This window comes from Lissotriton helveticus, chromosome 11, assembly GCF_964261635.1.
Source record: "Lissotriton helveticus chromosome 11, aLisHel1.1, whole genome shotgun sequence".
Classification (NCBI taxonomy): Eukaryota; Metazoa; Chordata; class Amphibia; order Caudata; family Salamandridae; genus Lissotriton; species Lissotriton helveticus.
In genome coordinates, this window is record NC_136072.1 from 1,130,683,777 (window position 1) to 1,130,705,561 (window position 21,785).

The 21,785-nt window shown below is 45.4% G+C and overlaps 1 protein-coding gene across 2 annotated transcripts in view; it reads right to left on the bottom strand.

Annotated features, from left to right (window-relative positions):
* Positions 1-18,511: 18,511 nt before the first annotated feature.
* YDJC (YdjC chitooligosaccharide deacetylase homolog) overlaps positions 18,512-21,785 on the bottom strand; it is a 149,648-nt gene continuing 146,374 nt past the window's right edge. For both annotated transcript variants that reach the window (XM_078667873.1, XM_078667874.1), the window contains exon 6: positions 18,512-20,823. In XM_078667873.1, the coding sequence (XP_078523999.1) occupies positions 20,460-20,823 (364 nt within the window). In that variant the 3' untranslated portion in view covers positions 18,512-20,459. The remainder of the gene's footprint in view (positions 20,824-21,785) is intronic.

Consider the following 21,785-nt stretch of genomic DNA (forward strand, 5'->3'; position numbering starts at 1 on the left):
GAAAATACGACTAAGAAGGAGGGCATTTTCCTGCCCATGGCCATTTGGTGCCTGCAGCCTTCCTGGGTCACATGACTGAGTGTAACTGACAGTCAAACAATAGAGGGATTAGGTGTGCCTGAGTAGGCATTTTGCTGACAGGATTGGGGTAGTGCTGAGCACAGCCCCACCTGCAGCTAGATACGCTATGCTCTGCCTCCGCACAAAGGGCTTATCACCACTACATTGCCACTGCATCCAGCTTGGAGTCAAGAAATGTTAAGCACTTCAAAGAAGAAATATCAAGAAACTTCTCCCAACTCCAAAGGAGGCACTAGGAGTAAAATAGGACCTTCAAAACCATCTTCACTTCACTTTCTAGATCTGCGTAAGGACTCTCAGAGGGCTGCCTGCTGCTGTGCACTCTGCAAGACTGCTGTGCTGCCTGAAGCCTGCCTTAAATACTCATAGGCCAGCCCTGCTGTTTAAGCCCTGCATCTTCACCTAACTCCAAGGGAAAGTTTGCTGGCCTCTTTTACAGAGCGACAGTGACATAAAATGTTCCCACAATCTTGCACCCGTACCTGGACCCAGCCTGAGTGTGTCCTGAAACCCTTATTGGTGTCCCGCTAGTCTTGGACCCATGATTGTGGTGCTAAAAGTACCCAGTTAGCCAAAATCCATAAAAGAGGACTTAGAAATGTTTGGGCAAAAAAAATGCTCTGAGAACCCAGTAGAGACTGGGACCAACCTGCTTGTCCATTCACCCAAGGTGTATCACCAACTGGCTAACTTTGCGGCTGCTCCCGCTATGTTCCTCTCTGCAGAAGCAAATCCTGCTCAGCTGTTCTTCCCCAAAGGGGTATCCAAGCCTCTGCTTCATCACGCTGGAGATTTTTGACTTCCAATTAAGGGACTAAGGGCCAGATGTAGGTGGCCAATTACCGGTCGGTAACGGCCGAATTCGGCAGTTACCGACCGGTAATTGGATTTTGAGATGTAGGGCATGCATTTACAGAATCGGTATTTTACCGATTCTGTATTTACCGATTCGGTAAAATTACCGAATCGGTAAATACAGACTCGGTAAAATACCGATTCTGTAAATGCAGATGTAGCTGGCACATGTCAGAGTGCCACAGGGCTTTAAGAATCGGTATTTTACCACCCAATCCAATTGGGTGGTAAAATACCGAATCCAGGTGTGCATGCACATGTGTGCATGCACACCTGTGCCATGTGACACACAGACATGCCCTTAGGGCATGTCTGTTTGCCACATGGCGCACATGCCTATTTTTGGGGTGCCAGAGGGTGTCAAAGTGACACCCCCTGCACCCTTGCTAAAATCGGTATTTACCGATTCTGTAATTACAGAATCGGTGTTGCCCATTGATTCCAATGGGCTGCAAGGCCCATAGGAATCAATGGGCAATACCGAATCGGTATTTACAGAATCGGTAAATACCGAATCTTAACGATTCGGTATTTACCGAATCTGAAATACCTACATCTCCCCCCCTCTATTTTATCACCTCTTAAATACCGATTCGGTATGAATCGGTATTTAAGAGGTGGTAAATTAAAATTACCTACATCTGGCCCTAAGTCTGAACATAGAAATCTTCACCGCAGCTCCAACCCAAGGTTCCCTGACAAAAAGCTCCCTCCTCGGACACTGCCTGAAGCCTTGCCCCACTGAACTTGACCTTCTCGAAAGTTTTCTTAAAAATTCTTCCAAGTCCAAAGGTTAGCACCAACTGGACCTAATCCACTACTTGTATCTGACTCGCGCTTGGCATTTTATTTGTTTCGTGTTCGATTTTGACCCAGTCTCACGCAACCAGATGTTTGCTGTTGGTGCTTTGATCTTTTAGGCACTTGTGTACACTAATAACTTTAAAACTTCATAGCTCAAGTTCTACTGATTGGATTTTTGTCATTTCAGTGTCAAATAATTTATTGAAATGTACTCTAGTTTTCTAGATTGGTGTGGCACTTTTCTTGTGTTGTTGTCGCATTATTACGGTTTGTGTGCTACATAAATACTTTACACATTGTTTCCAAATTAAGCCTGACTGCTTACTGTACCAAGCTACCCAGGGTTAAGCACAGGTTAATTTAGTAATGTTTTGTGGTTCACCCTGCCAGGGATTGTGGCTGTTGATTGACCATGGCTCACACCCCAGTCAATCACACCCCAGTCAATCACAACCCAGTTTCTCACATTGGAAATGTTTGAAAAGCGCATGCTTTCACCTGCCAGAATTGCCCCATGCTAAGTGAATGTCAGCTGCCTTCTTGGCTGCTACACCTGCTTTAGGTCGGTCAGATCTTACCAGCATCACCAGAGAAATTGCAGAAGCCTTTAGACCAAACTATTGAGTATGGGTGAGATGCAGCTAAATTTGTAATCCGCTCTGGCCTGGGCATGGCCGATTGCTTGGGTCAGACAATTGGCTCTAGCGTGGTGCTTCAGTGCCATCTCTAGGGACTTCTCTGGGGCTGTCAAGGCAGACTTAATGGATATGACAATGGCTCTGGTCTCTTTGGTGAGAAGGCAGATTCGGCCATAGAGCTCTTTATAGAGAGTTGCACCACAGCTCGCTCCTGGGGTCTCTCTGTGCCTTCTAGGCAATTTCCATGACAATGTTGTCCATTGCGGGGGTTACGCCTGGGTTTCCAATATCGTCAATTCCAGACCACAATACAGGCACAGACAACAGTTCAGCCCTTTCAGGGCTTAGGCTAGGGTTCTCAGAGACAGCAACCAGGCCATCAGGGACAATGTGCAGCTCTGTCCCCCATTCTTCCAAGAACCACAACTCTAAAACCACTTCACTGTGTCCTTCCTGACACACAGCCACCCTGTAGGAGTAGGAATCCGAGATTTCCTTCAGGGATGACAGGACGTTACTATTCTTTCTCCAGTGCCAGGAAGAGTGTGTAACTCTGCATGGTAAAAATTGAATGTGGCACAGTCTGTTGCAGTGTAAATCCTACAAATCTTTATAAGATCCGTACATTTAGACAACATAAACTATGGGATTGGTGTCCAGACTGAGTCCAGATCCCCCCCCCCCGATATGTTAGTCTGTAGACCAGCTAGTTCATAGTGCCACTAGAAGCCCCGAAACATTACCAAGGAGCGAACAGTTTCTGGCAAATTGTTGAACATGACAACACCGACCCCTCAGGGATTGTGGAAACAGTACAGTACTTTTAGCTCAGTCACACATGCTCACTTTGTCTCGGAGAGATGCACTGAATAAACGGTGGGACATTTTCAATCCGTATTTATTGAACAAGCGCCATTCTAGTATAAAATATATGTGCTGCAACAACCATTCGACAGAAACTGATATATACGATTATGAGCACTAATAGAGTAAAGAAATTGTAGAATTCTACCTAAATAGATGTACCTAAATGTACCTAGCATGTATGTGGGTGTGTAGCCAAGAATTCAGTTAGGATAGAGCCAACCCCATTACCTAATGTGGGAGAGTGAAGCACCCAGTCTTGGTCTCATGATGGACATCCCGGAAGGGATGTCAGACCATGGCATGCTGGAGTATCTACATGCAGGGACTTCAGCGTATCGCGTCAGCATGGAAGTTTCTCCTCTGGTTTAGCCAGCGAAGATGTGGTGCTTATATACCCAAGCCGTACCCTCAGGGGTTCTCCCTAGATGTGTTCTGGTACTGTGGGCATGTCGGCCAAATATCACGATAGTGGTGACTTTGGTAGAGTTATTATGCAGAAGATGATAATCCTGCTGCGATACTAAGAATACTCATGCATAATGAATGAGGCTGGTTTTCGGAGATAACCACACAACATTTATTCGGCACCCAACTAGATAAAAGGTCAGCACCAGAACCGGTAAGTAGAGCAAGGTAGGATATATGTAGGTAAAAGGTCCTGCAACTACCTAGGCCTACATTGGGGTTCATAACTCTGTGCGCATCCCATTTTTATTTTAATGCACAACATGCTATACACGAGGCGAGTCACACGTCACGCAAGGGTGTAAAGTCTGTGAAACTGCTTGAGCTCTAAGTGGAACCACCATACATGAAGTATCAGTGTTGACTTTAGAGGTGACAACTGAGGGATGTATGCTGCTGGGGATATATGTGTAACGGGTTGGATGCAGAGGGTTAGATCCAGATGAGGAGTGTTGCACCGAGCTTTTGTGGGTGCATTCCAGAGACGGAACGAATGTTCTGTGGGTGACTGTTGATAGGTTTGTGTGGCAGGGGCGTAGGTGTATGTTCCCTGTGCCTCGTTTTGGGAGTCTGTACAAAGATGTAAAAAACAGAACTGCTGCTTAGGTCTGTTAAACATAGCAGGTTACCACCCTCTTCCCTTCATAGCTAGGTTTTGGTAAGCTTACTTCAACTTGAGATCTCACATATCTTCTATTAACCGCACCTTCTATTCAAGGTCCTCCTGCTGCAAACGAAACGTATCTCAGAATTCATTAGTTGCTTGCTTGTAGCATGGTCTTCGTTCTAGCAAATGCCCAAAATAAATAAAGCTATGCACTTTTGTATGGTACAGCATGTTGCACTCTCTTTATGATGTTGCCACAGTCAGGCAGCAAAAACAGGGTGCATCGCTTAAAGCAGGGTCGGGCCTACAGACACCCCTGGTTCAAATGGTGCAGAACCTTAAAAAATAAAGTTGTGGTCCCACTGGTGGTTTTTAGGGTCGTCACTACTTACCCACACTACTTTCTGGGGTCGATTTTAAGCACCTAGGAAATGTATAAACATCCATGTTTTGAGCTGAGCATTCTGCAGGACTCTGCTGTTGCTCCAGTAAATCTGCTGGGCCTTCAAAGTGATTGCCCCCATGTACGCCGGGTCCTTTTGAGCCTTGGTTTAAAACATGGCCTGAAGAAGCATACACACAGATTTAAACCGAAGTATAGGTGTGGCTTAGAGGCTGCCATACATATATAAAATCAAAAGTTAAAGTGATGGTATAGTTAGGCCTTGTAATATATGAAAAAACGAAAGTTTAATAAAAACAAGCCAGATTCACCAGTTATAGTCCGGGCCACTGGAACTAGGACAAAGGGTTGACTAAATAATGCATTAAAGGAGGGCAAATTATGTGACCTGATGCTGCAATTTTTGTGATAGTATTACTTCATAATTTTGTTATTTGTTTAGATGTTAACACTCAAATACGCAACAAACATGGCTGGAGAACCCTGGATGCCTCAATTTTGGCAACTTTTCATCCATTTGAACTAGAAACACATGAATTAAATCCTGCAGATTATACACCGGATGATGGATTATATGGCAAATCCATACTTGTGTGGAAAACGCAGCAGCATTGCATAATTCCAAAGCCATAGATACACGTTTACTGAGCTAAATAGAACTTGTGCTACCCACCATACACTATATCTGACATCAGATATTACGTCACTCCTGACATGTTAAATAACAATTGATGACATCATGCACTCATTTTGACACTGTACTATGGGGTGTGTAGCCTTGAAATAATTCAACACTACAGCTTCAGACAATTTTCCATTCATCTTAATGGAATTACCATCTTTAATACTGACCCACAATCTTAAGTCAAGAACTTGACAGATATACATTTGCCACTGTAAGGAAGATGCTACTTACCCAGTATGCATCTGTTCTTGGCATATAGAGCTGTAGAGTCATATTCTTAAGCATAGATCGCCATCTAGTGTTGGGTACGGATGTTTGCACTCTGTTTTTGTTCAAAGAAGTCTTCCCTGTCACATGGTAAGTGACTCCTCCCTTTGGTGATAGTGCGCATGGGCATCGACTCCATCCTTAGATTGTTTTGTCGTAAATGGTGATGATGGCGTTAGTAAAATTAGTAAAGAGAGATGTCTGCGTATAAGGTATCTAATTAAGATATTACTGCAACAGGTAAAGGTACCCGGGGAGGCAAGTGGATGCATATGACTCTACAGCTCTATATGCCAAGAACAGATGCATACTGGGTAAGTAGCATTTTCCGTTCAAGGCATATGAGCTGTAGATCATATGCTTAAGCATAGACTACATAGCAGTTATCTCCCAAAGCTGTGGCTAACCTGTAGCTGTTGCAGTCATCTGAAATAGTGTACGTAAAACTGCCTGGCCCACACTAGCTTGCTGTCTTGTTAACACATCTACACAATAGTGTTTTGTGAATGTGTGTGGTGTAGACCAGATTGCAGCTTTGCATATGTCATCTATGGGTATATTTCCTAAGAATGCCATAGAAGCCCCCAGTTTGCGTGTAGAATACGCTCTAGGGGGAACTGTTACTGTGCGTTTAGCTTTAATGTAGCATATTTGAACGCACTTAACTATCCACCTTGCAATACTTTATTTTGACATTGGATTGCCTTTGTCTGGTGGAGCAAAAGCAGCAAAAAGTTGCTTGGTTTTCCTGAAAGGTTTTGTCCTTTCTATGTAGTATAGGAATACTCTTTTGACATCTAAGGTGTGAAGAGCACGTTCTGCCACTGAATCTGGTTGAGGGAAGAACACAGGCAACTCAACAGATTGGTTGATATGAAAAGCAGCAATGACTTTAGGTAAAAAATTGGAATTAGTTCTTTAAACCAATTTTTTGGGGTGAATCTGTATGTTAGAAGGTGGTTCTGACACTAGGGGCCGCCTGGATTTTTCGCTTTTTGAGCACCTAATTGTTGAGCTTTTACTGTGGGGGAGCCTCATAATCTGGGACTCAGCCACAGTGAACTCATAATGAAGGAGACTGCATGGAGATTTTACTGGTGTCCGCCTGGCTTGACTAGGCCGCTGCGCAGCAGCTGGAGTATGGGACACCGTGCAGGTTACATCCAGACACCGGTGTACATGCGTGTGCACACGTGTAGGAGCTGCGCAAGGGAGATTCCAAGCGTGCGCAGTCCAGGAGCAGCTACAGAGTGAATGGTGTGGCAGGACTTATGCAGAATTGGGTGGTGACATGGAATAGGCTTTATACCCTGGGAAGGAACATGCCAGGGAAAGTCAGTGTGTTTTACTGTGTTTTCACTTCATTTTTCCCCTATGGGGATGTGGGGCCCATGGCTAAAATGACTTCCACAAGGCCTACAGATTCCAGACACGCACTAAAGTCCATTGTATAGTAGGGGAAAATAAGTATTATGCAGAGTCCAAAGTCATATTTGTACTGCTTTTGGGTCATACAGAACTGTCATATTTCTCTGAGCCAGCCATGACAAGACCCAGGCTGAGGGTTGACCTCAACTGGATGGATTGATAACCTTTCTTCCACAAGCTAGGGCCTCCTCTCCACAAAGAAGATGATGGGTGGGGCTACAGGCTCATCCATTAGCAGCTGTCACTGGGTGCCAGGCATCAGGCTGCACCAAGAAGGAAAGAGTTGGGTTTCAGAGGCCATGTGGCCAGAGACACTGGACGACTCCATTTTGAACAAACCCAGAGGCTGGACAAGAAGGAGGGAGCAGGGGCAGGGAAGTGATGTGTCGCTGTTTGATAGGACCCACAGAGACTTTCTGCCAGCCCCCTACTCAACTTTTAATAAGTACTTGCACAGGAAGAGAAGCTCTCTCTGGGGTGTGGTCTGCTGAGGTGGAAGGTGCTGGAGCCTGGCAATGGGCAGTTGGAAAGAGAGACCCCTGACTGTCACCCAAGCCCCTAACAGCACCAGAAGAAGCGCCCAGGACCGGTGCGCAGAAGCAGGGACCTTTGCGCAGGGAGAAGAGAGGCGCAGGAGGAGAGCCAGGTGAAAGGCTGGCGCAGGGAGCCAGTGCAGACTGGTCCCTGCAGAGTGCACCCTCTTGGAGACCCGGAGAGTGAAGGAGAGTGCTCCCAGTGGCTGGGGGGGTGCAAGAAGATGCGAAAATGGGGCAGATCGGACCTCCAGGGGCTGAGATATGGCCCCCAGAAGGTGAGCGACCTTGGACCTGTGGCCCCCTGACGGCGAAGCACGTGAGGCTCCGCCACTGGTCCCGGAAAGGCCCCCGGGGTGGGTCAGGTCCCGGGGACTGCCCTCCAACGTAGAGAGCTTGCGGGGGTTCCGGGTGGGACCGGGGCCCCGAACAAGGAAGGAGAAGCCAGGGGCCCGGGTGGGACCGGGCCCCCGACCAAAGCGTGGAGCGGCCGGGTGTTGGCTGCCCGCGTCGCATACCCATACCCGGGGGTCCAGGTGGGACCGGGCCCCCCACCGAGGCCCCAGAAAGCGGCAGGAGCTTGAAGCGCCCCATGATGCCTTGCAAGGCATGAGGAATGGATTGTTTTTGGCGTTTTGGTGGCCCCCAGAGGAGAAGGGTCACCCTTGAGTGTGAAAAGGTGCTGGGGGGAGCTGCTGGAGCAGCGCACTCTCGCCCCCAGCACAAAGTCCCACCCTAAGTTTCTTGAGGATTTAAAAAGAATAACCCCTCAACTCTCAGCGAAGATTGCATCACCTCCTAGGCTGGAACTTTTGTTCTACAGCTGGGGGTACATTGAGAAGTGCATCAAAGATTGAAGGGCTGAGTTGGAGATGTCTCGAGAAGGGCATCTCCTGGAGGTGAAATGGCGTAATTGCACTGAAATGCTTTATTAATGGTTATTTCTTTTAGAGGGACTGATGTTCAATGTGAAGTACTGGTGTAAGGGGATGTCACAAGCAAAGTGGATTTAAGTGGCTAGACACTCCTGCTAGGGTGTCTGACGGTATTTACAACTTAATCCTGTGATCATCTGTGATGCCTTTAGGGGCTGTAATTGCAATGCATTTTTAATGATATCCAAATGTGCTGAGTACTGTCATTCTAAAGTGTGCGTAAACATGTAGTCTTGCTGCTGCGCTTAGGTGAAGACCCCAGACTGTTAGCCCTTAAGATGTAGAGGTGTATACTTTAGGGTCAGTAGGAGATGCTTGGTCAGGGTCATGTGTCACCAAGGCAGGTGTATCCCTGTTTAATGCTTGTTGAGGTAATGGGAGGGGACGCCACTGGGATGGTGCCAGTGCGCAGGGCCCTCGCTCCAGGATAGGTTCATCTAATTGTATTGGGGGAAAGATGATGTGCATACATATAAGTGGTGGTACTAGACCCCCCCCCCCGCGGGAGGGGTGGAGATGTTATGCAATGTCACAAAGTAATTCCAACAGCTTATGTATATTTGTAAATTGGTGTATAGTATTGAGTGGTGTGTGTGTTTAATAAATGTACTCTTACTTTTTTTTGTTGTACTCTTACTTTTATAAAGCAAAGTACAGACAGGACAATCAATTATTGAGTGTTATTTTTGCGCACCTGCAAATGGCGATTACTAGCCCACACCACCTCCCTTGAGTAAGCCTCACACTGCTCTGCAACGCTACCCTCTGAGAGTCAGGCGCTGCCCTAGGGTGTTTGGTTCCCAGTGAAGGACAAATGTCATGTTATTTGTGCAGGCCTCACAGATGCTGCCTCGTTTTCCAACACTGAATGGGTCTTCACAGATGAATGGGTAAGAATGGTTCTTCTATGGTTAGTGCCTGAACCATACTCTTCTTAGAGATGTGATGGATATGAGGAAGGCTACCTTCCAAGGGAGAAATTGTAGTTCACATTTGTGTAATGGCTCAAAAGATGGACCCATAAGTCTTGTAAGGACTATGCTGAGATTCCACAATGGAGCTGGTGGAAGTCTGGGTGGAATGACTTTTAAGTCCTTCCATGAATGCTTTAATAGCAGGCACTCCAAAAAGAGACACATGCTGTCTGTTTTGTAAATATGCAGCTATTGCAGCAAGATGTAAGTGTATAGATGTGTACACTAAATTGGAACACTGTAGATGTAGTAGATAGCAAATTATGTTTTGAATTGAAGCATCTAGCAGATTGATTGCATTGTTGTTACAGTACATAATAAACCGCTTCCACGTTGCTCCATAGCATGCTCTTGTGGTAGGGCGCCTAGCCTCTTTGATAATATTCATGCAGTCTGGCGGAAGATTAGGATAACTAAACTTTAGGATTTCAGGTGCCAGATCGCAAGGTTGAGATAACTGGGATCTGGATGCCTTATCTCTCCATGTTTCTGAGACTGGGAGTAAGGTGTCGTTTTTGGTGAGGAACTCCTGATAGTTCCAACAGGATTGTGAACCATGGTTGACGGGCTAATGTGGGAGCAACTAGGATCAGTGTCAGGGAATGCTGTCTGAGCTTCTGAACCACTAACGGAATGAGTGGGAGAGGCAGAAAAGCATAAGCAAATATCCCTGATCAATTCACCCATAGCGCATTGCCTTTGGACAATGGGTGTGGATACCTGGATGCAAAGTTTGGGCATTTTGCGTTTAGGTGAGTGGCGAACAGATCTATCTCTGGGAAGCCCCACATTTGGAAGAACAGGAGCAGAACTTGAGGGTGGAGTTCCCATTCGTGTATTTGCTGCTGTTGACAACTGAGCAGATCTGTAATCTGGTTGTCTACTCCTGGGAGGTGTTCTGCAAGGAGATATATCTTTTGAGGTATGGCCTATCTCCAGACGCTCTGAGCGGCTGTGAGAGCTGGAGAGAGTCTATCCCTCCCTGTTTTTGTATGTAGTACATTGCTGTCATGTTGTCTGTGCAAATCAGGACAGCTTTGTTTACTTGATGAATTTGAAAGGCTTTCAACGCTAGAAAAATTGCCATCAGTTCTAGATGGTTTACATGTAGTTGTTTTTGTTGCAGAGTCCACATGCCCTGAATGATATGTGTCTGGAGTGGAGCTCTCCAACCAGTGAGCGATGCATCTGCTGTTAGCACTATCTGTGGAACTGGGTCGATGAATGGCCACCCCTTGGAAAGGTTGTGTATGTTCCACCACTGCAGAGAGCGGTAAGTGCGGCCATCTACCAACACTAGATCTGATAACTGAGCTTGAGCCTGGTTCCACTGACGTGCTAAGCATTCCGGTAGGGGACGCATTTGGAGTCTTACATAAGGAAAGATTAAATTTCAAGATGCCATCATTCCTATCAATTGCATAAACACTCAAGCTGGTAATGAGTGTTGAGGCTGAAACTGCGATATTAGAGTCTGCATGTTGCAGATCCTGACTGGATTAGGATACGCTAGAGCTTTCGGAGTTTTTATGGTGGCTCCTAGATTCACTTGTGTGTTGGATGGTTGGAGATGAGACTTGGTGAGGTTTACAGTGAATATGAGGTCGTGAAGCAGTTGGACTGTTTTTCTAGTATTACGTAGGCAGCTCTGTTTTGATTTGGCCTATGTTAGCCAATGGTCAAGGTAGGGGAAGATCTGAATGTGCGGTCTTCTTCGCTGAGCAGCTACTACTGCCAGACACTGTGTGAAAACCCGGGGTGCTGTAGTTAATCTGAATGGGAGGACTTTGAATTGATAATGCTGGCCGTCTACCACAAACCTCAGATATTTGCGGTGAGCGGGGTGAATGGGAATATGAAAATTGGCGTCCTTTAGATCCAGAGTGTACAGAAAGTCGCAATGCTGAAGGAGCGGGAGAACCTGTTGAAGTGTGACCATGTGAAAGTAGTCTGATTGGATGTAGAGATATAGTTGTCTGAGGTCCAATATAGGTCTTAAAGAGCCATCCTTCTTGGGAATTAAGAAGTGCAGGAAGTATATCCCAGTCCCTTGGTATTGTAATGGGACTGGTTCTATGGCTTGTTTTTCTAGGAGAGAGACAGAACCTCTTGCTTTAAGAGTGAGAGATGTTCCGGTGACATTGCATTTGGTCTTGCAGGGATATTTGGGGGATTGGCTGTAAGTTCCAGGCAGTAACCATATTGGATAATTTGCAGTACCCATTTGTCTGAAGTGATGGAGTTCCAGACAGGGAGAAATTGGGAGAGACGTCCCCTGACAGGAGTGGAATGATCAGGGGTATGGGATGGAAGTCACTGTTTGTTGCCAGTGGGGGAGGAGCGTGTGGAGTCGCCTCTGGCTCTTCCCTTACCATTGTTTCCTCTAAAACCTCCTCTGAAATAACCTCTTGGTGACGGAGGTTGATTATTACCTTTGTAACAGGAGGTAGTCTCGGTGGATATGTTTTTAGAGCCACCCCTATAAAATGGGGGGGGGGCAAAAGGAACCTCTATTGGTATGCGACTGCAAAGCCCCCATGGACTCTGCTACCTCTGTATCTTATTTCATTTGTTCCAGGGAGGTGGCCACTGCTGGTCCAAAGAGATGTTCCTTACCAAAGGGTTGGTTGAGGACGGAGGTTTGCACCTCAGGTTTGAAACCTGAAATTCTCAACCAAGCATGCCTTCGTAATAGTACACTGGTGTTAATTGAACGGCCTGCTGTGTCTGCCGCATCTAGGGCACACCTGATAGATGTATTTGTAATGGGCTTGCCCTCTTAAATAAGGTTGTTAGCCTTAGTCTTAAGTTCGTCTGGTAAGAACTGCATGAGTTTTTCTAACTCATCGTAGAAAGCCCTGTCATAAGCCAGTAAAGCTTGAGCATTGGCAATACGCCAATGGTTAGCTGCTTGTGAAGCTACTCTTTTGCCTGAGGCGTCAATGAGCTTGGACTCCTTCTCTGGAGGAGGAGTTTCACCTGATGTTTGGGAATTGGCTCTTTTGCGAGCATTAGATACTACAAGAGAGTCTAAAGGTAAGTGACCTTTGATGCATGTAGGGTCGGTGTGTGTGGGCTTATATTTTTTTCTCCACCCTAGGAGTAATAATTCTTGCCCTGACAGGGTCTTTGAAAATGTCCTCAGTGTGTTTTAACATGCCTTTGAGCATAGACAATGTATGAGTGACTCAGAGGAGCTTAGGGTCTCAAAGGGGAAACCCTGCTCTAATGTAACTCAACCCTGTGATATTGAGCAGCCTTATTAAGGAGCTCAACGTACCCAATGTTATCATCTGGTGGGGAGGGTCTGGAGGGGACAAATCTGGATCATTATCTTGATCTGGATCAGCGTGATATTCCAGCCAAGCATCAGTGTCCTGTGGGGAATCTTGATTGTCATCCCCATCATCATGTGGGTTAGGTGAAGTTGGTGGTGAATTATCAGGTGAAATAAATAAATTAGGATTAATAGAAGTAGGTGTAATGTAAGGAGAGGGGTTAGTACCCACACTTTTCTTCTTTAGAGGAATGTGGTAGTCCTCTGGTAGGTCTAATTTCCTCTTTTTGGGTATAGTGGCCAGAATATGCCCTGTATCAGGGTGAATCACCAACTTTTTCTGTTTCGAATCCGAAATGGAGTGATCGGACTGAGGCTCTTTCGACAGAGTCTCTTTATCCTTGGTTGCCTGTTTCAGCGCTGAAGGTTTCGGCTTTGAGCCTTTCGGCGCCGGTGGTGTCGGCTTGGACTTGTGCTTTGGTGCCGAAGGTGTTGGGGTGGCACCGAGCTGGGGTCGGTTCGAGTCCGAACCCGGAAGTCTTTTCTTCCTGTTTTGGAGCCGAGCCTGAAGGCGGGGCGTCGGAAACCTTTTGTCAGTGCCGACCTTGGCCCGAAGGCAGAGGATAGACCGGAGCCTTTCTCTTAGGTTGTTGGGGGGGACAAGGGGTTGTATTTACTCACGGTACGCTGACCCGGAGTAACTTGCTCCTCTTGATCGATGTCTGAGTCGGACACAGAGAAATGTTCTTCCTCTTCTTCGGCTCCTTGGGCATGATGTTCGGAGTCGAACTCTTCGCCGAAGAGGTTCGGTGCAGAGCCGCTTTGCTGTTACATCCTGTGATGTCGAGCCAGACGATCACTATTAGTCTTTTTTGATCTGAATGCTCGGCACGCGTCACAGTCTCTCATCATGTTCCGGGGACAGACAGAAATTGCACACTTCGTGCAAGTCGGTGGTGGAAATTTAGGACAACACCGGGACATAGCTTGCATGGAGTGCATTCCATCGACTGCTAGAGCGTTCGGCGCGGGTAGGCCTTACAGCCTTCCAAGAGATTTCCGATCAAAGGTTTTACAGTTCAGACGATACACGAATGGGGAATCGCTGTTGATAACAATACCGTCGAGGGTATGGATTGCGCGTTGAAGGGGTCTTAGAAACGGTGCTGAACCTGAGCGCAGCAAAACACATCTGAACCCGATGGCGGAAAAAAAAATCCAAGGATAGAGTCGATGCCCATGTGCACTATCACCGGAAGGAGGAGTCACCTACCTAGTGACTGGAAAGACCTTGTTAAACAAAAAAAAGTGAAAACATCCAGACCCAACACTAGATGGCGATCTATGCTTAAGCATATGACCTATAGCTCATATGCCTTGAACAGACACTTTCTTCCAGGCCCTATTGACTACACCTTGTAGTTCAGTAAGATACACTGCACATGTTCCTGAGATGGGCACGTTGTATTAGAATCTTGGAGTCATGCTTACACCAGTGAGAAATAAACCACCTCTAAGTGGGACACCCTTACATTCTACATTAACAACCTCCAATGCCACAAAATCTTCAACGAATTTCTGGAAATAAACATTAACAATTTATAAAGGTCCTTGCTACATAGAACATGTCTATGGCACTGCATTACAGCTATTTAATATGGCCATGTGCACAGATATCCACTGGTGGATAATCTATTCTGAACAGAAAGTTTGGCCTTTCTCACAGATTTAGCAGAACCTGCTTTGGCTTTATGCCTCAGCCTACTTTTAAACATACCTCGGCAACCCACATTAGATGCTCTCACGCTTTCTCTTGTTTAATAGGGAGTAATACTTGCATGCCAAGCGTTTGTAATTTGCAAACTATGAACAACGTAACTTTCAACATGCACAATCATGCTTGCCTCCAGTGCTTATACTAGTTCTGTGCTATGAACCCAAATGTGTACCCTCAGTAACTCTATACGAATATGGTGTTATCAAGTAAAGTCATCAATAATGTAATTTGAAATGTCATCAATGATGTCATTTAACATGCCATAAGTGATAGAATACGGGAAGTCATAAGCACTGCATGGCAGTGGCGCTACCTACAGTTAGATCAGTAAGCCAACTGGTGAATTTCAGTTTGTATTTGTTTTTTAAACATGAGCTTTTATATCACAAGGCCTAACTGTAACGTCACTTTAACCTTTGTTTTTTTGAAAGAATATCTGTTTTTTTTTAATGTAATCTAATGTCTAGGGGCCATATGTAGGAAGTCTTATTGAGCTCGCAAATGCTGAAATTCGCAGAATTTCATCATTTGCAATCGCAATTAGGGCAGTGTGCTATGTAGCACACAAAAACCCACCTCATTTTGCGATTCCTTATTTTGCAATTGCATTTAAGGAATCGCAAATTGCGATTCCTTAAATGCAATGTAGGAAGCACCCAAGTTGTGTGCATTTTGGCTTAAGGAATCGCAAAATACCACCAACTTCAGGTTGGTGGTAATTTGCGATTTCTTTGAAAAATTCACTTTTTGGCATTTTTCAAAGTGCCATGTGGGTCACATACATGCCCTTAGGGCATGTATGTGGGCCACATGTGCACACATGTTAATTTCAGGGGTGCAAAAGGGTGTCCTATTGACACCCTTGCAACCCTGAAATTGCATTCTCAATTTGCAATTCTCTAATTTAGAATCGCAAATTGAGAATGTTTTCCCATTAATTCCTACGGGCCTTCTAGCCCATAGAAGTGAATGAGAAAGTATTCCTTATTTGCGAATCTCAATTTGCGATTCGTAAATAAGGAATAAGTGGGATTTGCAAATTTTTTTTGCGTTTTGCGATTCTCTATATGCGATTCCCTAAAAATGGCAATTTGAGAATCGCAAAACAGAAATTACCTATATATGGCCCTAAGTACCTTACCTAAATGGAACATCATTTTAACCTTTTGGTTTTTCAGTGAACTTCTGCGGGGTTTTGATCATATTCACCGTGCTGCTCCCTTACTCAACATAGCTTTAGACCGTGTGCAGTAGGGGTTAAGAAGCAAACTGCGTGCGCCAAATATCCCGCAGACGGCCAACTTCCCAAAATCCCCCACAGGCTTCCTTCACCATATGGCTAGACAACTTCCCACAGTTAGGCAACCCCCCTTCACCCCTCCCCCAAGGACTCCTACCATACATTTTGACTTTTTTCCTGAAGTAGAGCTTCACCACCAGCACTACGAAGTACTGCAGGACAGTGCAAGCTGCACTTTTTATAGCTTGCATGGTCTCACTGGTCAACATGAGAGAACTGTGCTTGGTCCTTGCAGGATCTCAAGGGAGATCTAACGGGTGGCCAAGGGGAGTCCTATTGGAGTGCTTCGGGACCTGAAGAATGAATTTGATCTTTATTTTGGCACGGAGGTGGGGGGTAGGGGAGTTCCTCAGGGACCCACTACGGCCACAGGGTCAGGTCAGGCTACCACTACCCTGCCCCTTTGTATGTCCTTTTTTTCTGTAAATACAGGACACAGGGACGGAGTGCTGAAATGGCAGGCGCAACTTTTCTCTTCATGTAGCGACTAGGCCAATCAGATCCTTCTGTCCCGCTGGAAAGGTCTGACGGGAGAAAATACCTGTCAGCCAATCAGAAGGCTTTTTTTTGTTTTTACATTTTGGAGGTGCACATAACCAGCTGTCCAGATATAACTAGATTTTGAAGCTTAATTTTTTTTTAACGGTGGAGCATATTCGAGATCACAAAATCACACCCTCTCAGTAAAGATCCAGCTTTCTGCCAAATTTGGTGTAATTTCTGTTCAGCTGTCTTTTCGCTTCCCAAAATCCCTATGGGAAACTAAATGGGAAAACATGTTTTGAGATACTCCTTTCTTCTCTGCCTTTACTTGCCGGATCACCCGGAAATTTTCCAGGAAGGGGCTGAGGGCGGTAAACTCTTTGTTTGGAACGTTTGGGAAGATTTGTCAAACTGTGCCAAAGGTAAAAGCAAAACAAAAAACACTCTTCCTGTGTAAATCCAGACCCAACTGTAACTACACAGTGGTGACCTATAATACACACACACACACACACACACACAATATATATTTGTGCACATCTATATACACATCCATTCAGGACCTTTCCGCAAGCCTTCTTCATCTATTGGTCTGTTCAAGTGTCATTCACAAAGCCTTTTAGACCTGCTGGTTTTGCAAATATTTTTAGCCTTGCTGTGCAGCATAGATCTTGTTTTAATGCATCTGTTGTGTCATTTTGTAGCATGCATGTGTTCTCTAACATAATAACGTGGGTGTTTTTTTGATTTTTATTTACCGTACCAAGATCAACCTGTAAATAAAAATAGTGTTACAGCGTTGTTTTAAAACACAGCGCGAAAGCAAAATTCTTTTTACAATTTGCCAGATGAAAAGCGGACTGACAACTGCCTGTTACTTCCCCTTGGACAAGAGTTGAACTAGCCAGTTAGAGTCCTACGCAGAATTGTAAATCAGCTGATGGGACGGTGTCTACTCAATATCTCAGCTGGAAGAGCACTGTATAGGCACCTCAGATCACTGCCCCCCGACGGGTCATATGCACATTGAAGAACACTGCTTTTCTTCCCTTGTCCTAAACTCCGCATTTACCATATATATTTGGAAGTGAGTAACAAAACAAAGCTTTGTAGTAAACGGGCTGTAAAAATCAGATCATGTTAGAAAGCTTTTTATAAAACTGCAAATCACCATATAGTGAAGTTGACCAACTTGAAAAACTGTGAAGCACTAAACGTCTTTCAGGTAAAAAACTATTTTGGCAAGAGATTTTCCCCACAAAATCTTTTCTGCTGGGGCATTATCCTACCAAAAAATAGGGATTTAGATGCTGCTGTTTGTAATGCCTGATAAATCCACAGTTTGTGGAATTTTCCTCCGCTTCCACCCCGTACCCCGGTATCCAGAATTCTGGCACCAGGACAGCTGCAGCAGTGGGTTATGATGGGACCTCGTCGTGATCTGCCCTTTCCTCTTGGGGGCTGGTGACATGGCTCTTCTTTCAAATCATGTTGTAAGTCGATGATAAACTCGTTTCAGCAGCAGAAGCCTTGGACTGTTCGCAATGCCACCAAAAGGAAACACACCATGAAGTTCACTATCACTTTGCTCACAAAAGCACACATCAGACGTGGCTTGCACATCATCCGACAGGACATGAGATAGAACACTGCACATGCATCAGAGAGCAGTGAAGACATATGATTGTAGATCTCCAGTCTGCCCACCAGCACCCTGTACAGCACTCAGAACACATCCTACAGATCCAAAAAACACACCTGACCATAAAAGCGTCCAACAGCACCGGCTGCTATGACAGCCCACATACGTGTGACAGGCAGTGGACATGCGGACGACAGATGCTGCAACTTTAGGGGTTTGGGACTGCGTTCGTTTACCATTGCCAAAGTAACCAGATGTTCCACCCTCAGTTCCTTAAGTTGACACATTCAGCTAACACACCCATTCCCACTCACTCAGGGGTCAGCACATCACCACAAACTGAATCACACTCTGCTCAGCAATGGAGCACAAAACCATTTGGCAAAGTCGACTATCGAAAGCGCTGTAAAGCCACCACAATGACAGCATGACTCTACAACAAAACATGAACAAGGCCCAAGGCTTTCAGGAGTAAAGACAAGCTCTAAACTTAGAGATGAGTGCTGGTGTTCCAGCCCAGCAGGTATTTTATTAGAAGATTTGCCTTAGAATACTTTTACAGAAGAAATGAAATATAAAATACATTGATGACTTTTCGGATGTCGAGTTATCACATAAAAGCAGGAAGCTCAGTCTGTGCAAAGGGGAAGGATTCCTACTCTGTAGTCCAGGTCTAAGGGGAGAAGATGTGGCCTAACGGCTAGAGCGGTCGACCCCGAAGCTGGGGATCCGGGTTCCAATTTCGGCAGGGATGGTCAACATCCTGTGATTCTAGGCAAATCACTTAATCTCCCCATGACTAGCAAAATGAATGTGTTTGTCTTTAACGCAACTGGTGTTCACCTAGAGCTTTGATACCTTTAGGTCGAGTTTGCGCTTTATAAAACTCCCCAAAAAAAGAGGGCTTGAAGGAGCCCAGTGGAAACCTACAGAAATGTAAAGGGTGATGTGGAATTACGCTATAGAAGGTGGGTACACAAATTCTCAACCTGAAACATTACTATAGACGTCCAAATGCATTCAAATACAATTAACAAGCTAAAAAAACACCTTGCCAGTACCCATACATGGGTGTAAAAGAAGTGACGATCTTATGTGTTGTTGATTTCTTTGTGTAGTACCTGCAGTCCACACAATTTTGTACAATAATACTTGTTAAATTTTGTACAATAATTTGTCTAAATGCGTAATGGGGATTAAAAAATAACCAAAGGATGTGCAGCGGTAGCCACAGAGGCAGTCATACCAGTCTGAGTGTGAACGTTCACTCAGAGTGAGTCACACCGGCTCAACGCTTCTTAATGTCCAGAGTAAAAACAAATAAGGTTTAATGTAAAGCACCGTCTGTGATGGAAAACTGAGGTTTGAGACACAAAGGTGCCATTAGGAAGGACAAGCATATGACTGTCTCCTTGTACAATTAACAGCAGACAAAAATTACACTTTGAGGATGTCTTTGTAATGTGGTTTCAGTGTCATTTGTTGTCTTATAGAAATTGTTTTTTCTATTGTGTTTGGAAACCCCAAGACGTAATTGGGAGGAGTTTGCCATTGATTTTTTCTGAACTACTCAGCTTTTCTGTTTATTACTTCATTGAAGGCAACTGGAATTATTGCATGTTCTCAGGAAGTAACAAAGCAATTCGATTTTTATAGAGGTAAATATTGTTGGGGTGTTTGTGTGGCTGCATTTTAAGGCCAGTCTGTCTGCACTTCTAGTTCTGGAGGTCTGTCAGGGCTACAGAAGTGCAGCATTACTCCCCTTCCACTTAACCCCGACAATGTCTGTAGGAACACTGCTTTGTAGAACTGAGGCCATGACCGACGTGAAGCTCAGATAAACCCTGCATTCATTCTGGATTCCCAGATTCTTCTCGAGGCTTCACTCCAATGCGGACAGACAGCCCAGGTAATGTCAGCACTTCACGTCCCCATGCTCAGCAGAAAGAACCCGTCCGGTTGCTTCATCCATGAAGCAAACTTTCTCCTGAGCCACTCCACTGAGACCAGGATTTGGATTGATTCTCCCCTCCCCGGTCATGCACAGGATTGAGCGCTTCGCAGCCCGGCTGCTTAAGGTCCTATGTAGTAGTTTCAGTAAGTGCTGATTGTCCTTAAACCAATGAAACCTGATTTTTAAAAACACTTTTCAATATAAAACATCATCAGCCATTGGTCAATTATTGCTATTGGACACCCCCCCTTTCCTCCCAACAGCTCTTACAAGAAGTTCCATTTTCCATTCCATTTTGATGGCTGAGAATTTCCTTCAAAAGTCTGTTTTCCCCAAAGGAGCGGCGCTTGCACAATAAATAAAAGAACAAGCTTTGGTGAATGCATTACTCGCTGCTCTCGGTTCCAAGAAGGGGTCCATATGACCACAACAGTTAAGCGGCTGTCGCGGTCAGATCCTGGTGTATCAAATTGCTCAACATAAACTATAGATCCTTAAAGGCGCCCAACTGCACTCTGTTCTTCTTGTAGTAGCTTTGTAGTTGTGGGTCCATCAGGGTCTGTAGCTCGTGCTGGCGGTCCAACGACTGGGAGAAGTCGTCGGGTCCTTCCCCACAGCCTCCATCGGGGGGCACACTAGGGTAGCCGGGATGTACCATAAGTTCAATGGTTATGGTTTGGTCTTGCTGGTTGTGGCAGGGTAAGGAGTTCCTAGGAACTTCTGTGTGCCCGATACCGGCCTTTCCAGAGGTCGAAAGAGCAGCAATGGAAGAGTCAATGGCGCGCTGTATGTGGCCGACTGACATATTTCTGCCCATCGTAGTCAGTCCAATGTAGATATCAGGCCACCTGTAAAGGAAGACAAGAAACATGAGGAACAGCAAACAAGCCACGGCCAACAAGTCAACAAACCGGTACAACATGTAGACAAAGGGGAAAAGATTCAGGCAAAGGTTAGATCAAGCATCACTATTAAAATAGTTCCAAAAATCCATACCCAGTTACCTGCAAATTCACAGCAGTACAACACCCCCTGTTCACCTAAATATACTCTCCTCCTCCCCCCCCCCAAAAGGTGCACACCCTGGATGGAGCTGAGGGAAGCCAGTCTCAAGGAATGAAAGTATCTTACAGCTTCTTTGGCCTCTGACGCGCAGAACAGGATTTCCTCAGCAGACTTCTGAGGCAGAATTTTTGTGAATTCTTCGATGTTATGCCAATACTGTAAAAATGACAGGAATGTGGTGTAACGGATTTGAAGAAAAGATACTTAGGTAGCTTTTTTTCTTTGGTTTTCTCAAGCTTTTTGAGGGAGGAGGAATCGGTCATTTGCCCACAGCTGTTATCACTACAGTTACCTGACCTGGGAGATTTCCCTTTTATTGGACAGGGGCCATCCTTCAAAGTAGAATCTTGGAATTCGAGATCTTTAAGACTCAATGTTCTGAAGGAGGTTGTGGCCAGGTCCCACCGATTACTCCACAATTGTTTGTTCCATGGACAAAATTAGTTCAGATTTGTTTAAATGAGAGATCAAGTCTCAAAAAGAGCCAGACACAACACGCTTAGCAGGTGGCAGCAAATCCAATATGTGCAATCAGAATTTAGAAAGGGTATTTGGAGGCGCCAGTGCAGATGGCCGCCTAACTCGAGAGCTCCGTGCAGCCGAGCCCTCACTAGTGGAAATCCGGACAGAATCCGTGTTCCACCAAACTCTCCCTTTGGCCCCAGCACGGTGCTACTTAGCGGAACTGATCGACCTGATACCAGGAGCGCAGCTCTGCCCCGTGACCGAGATCCGGCCCTCGGGT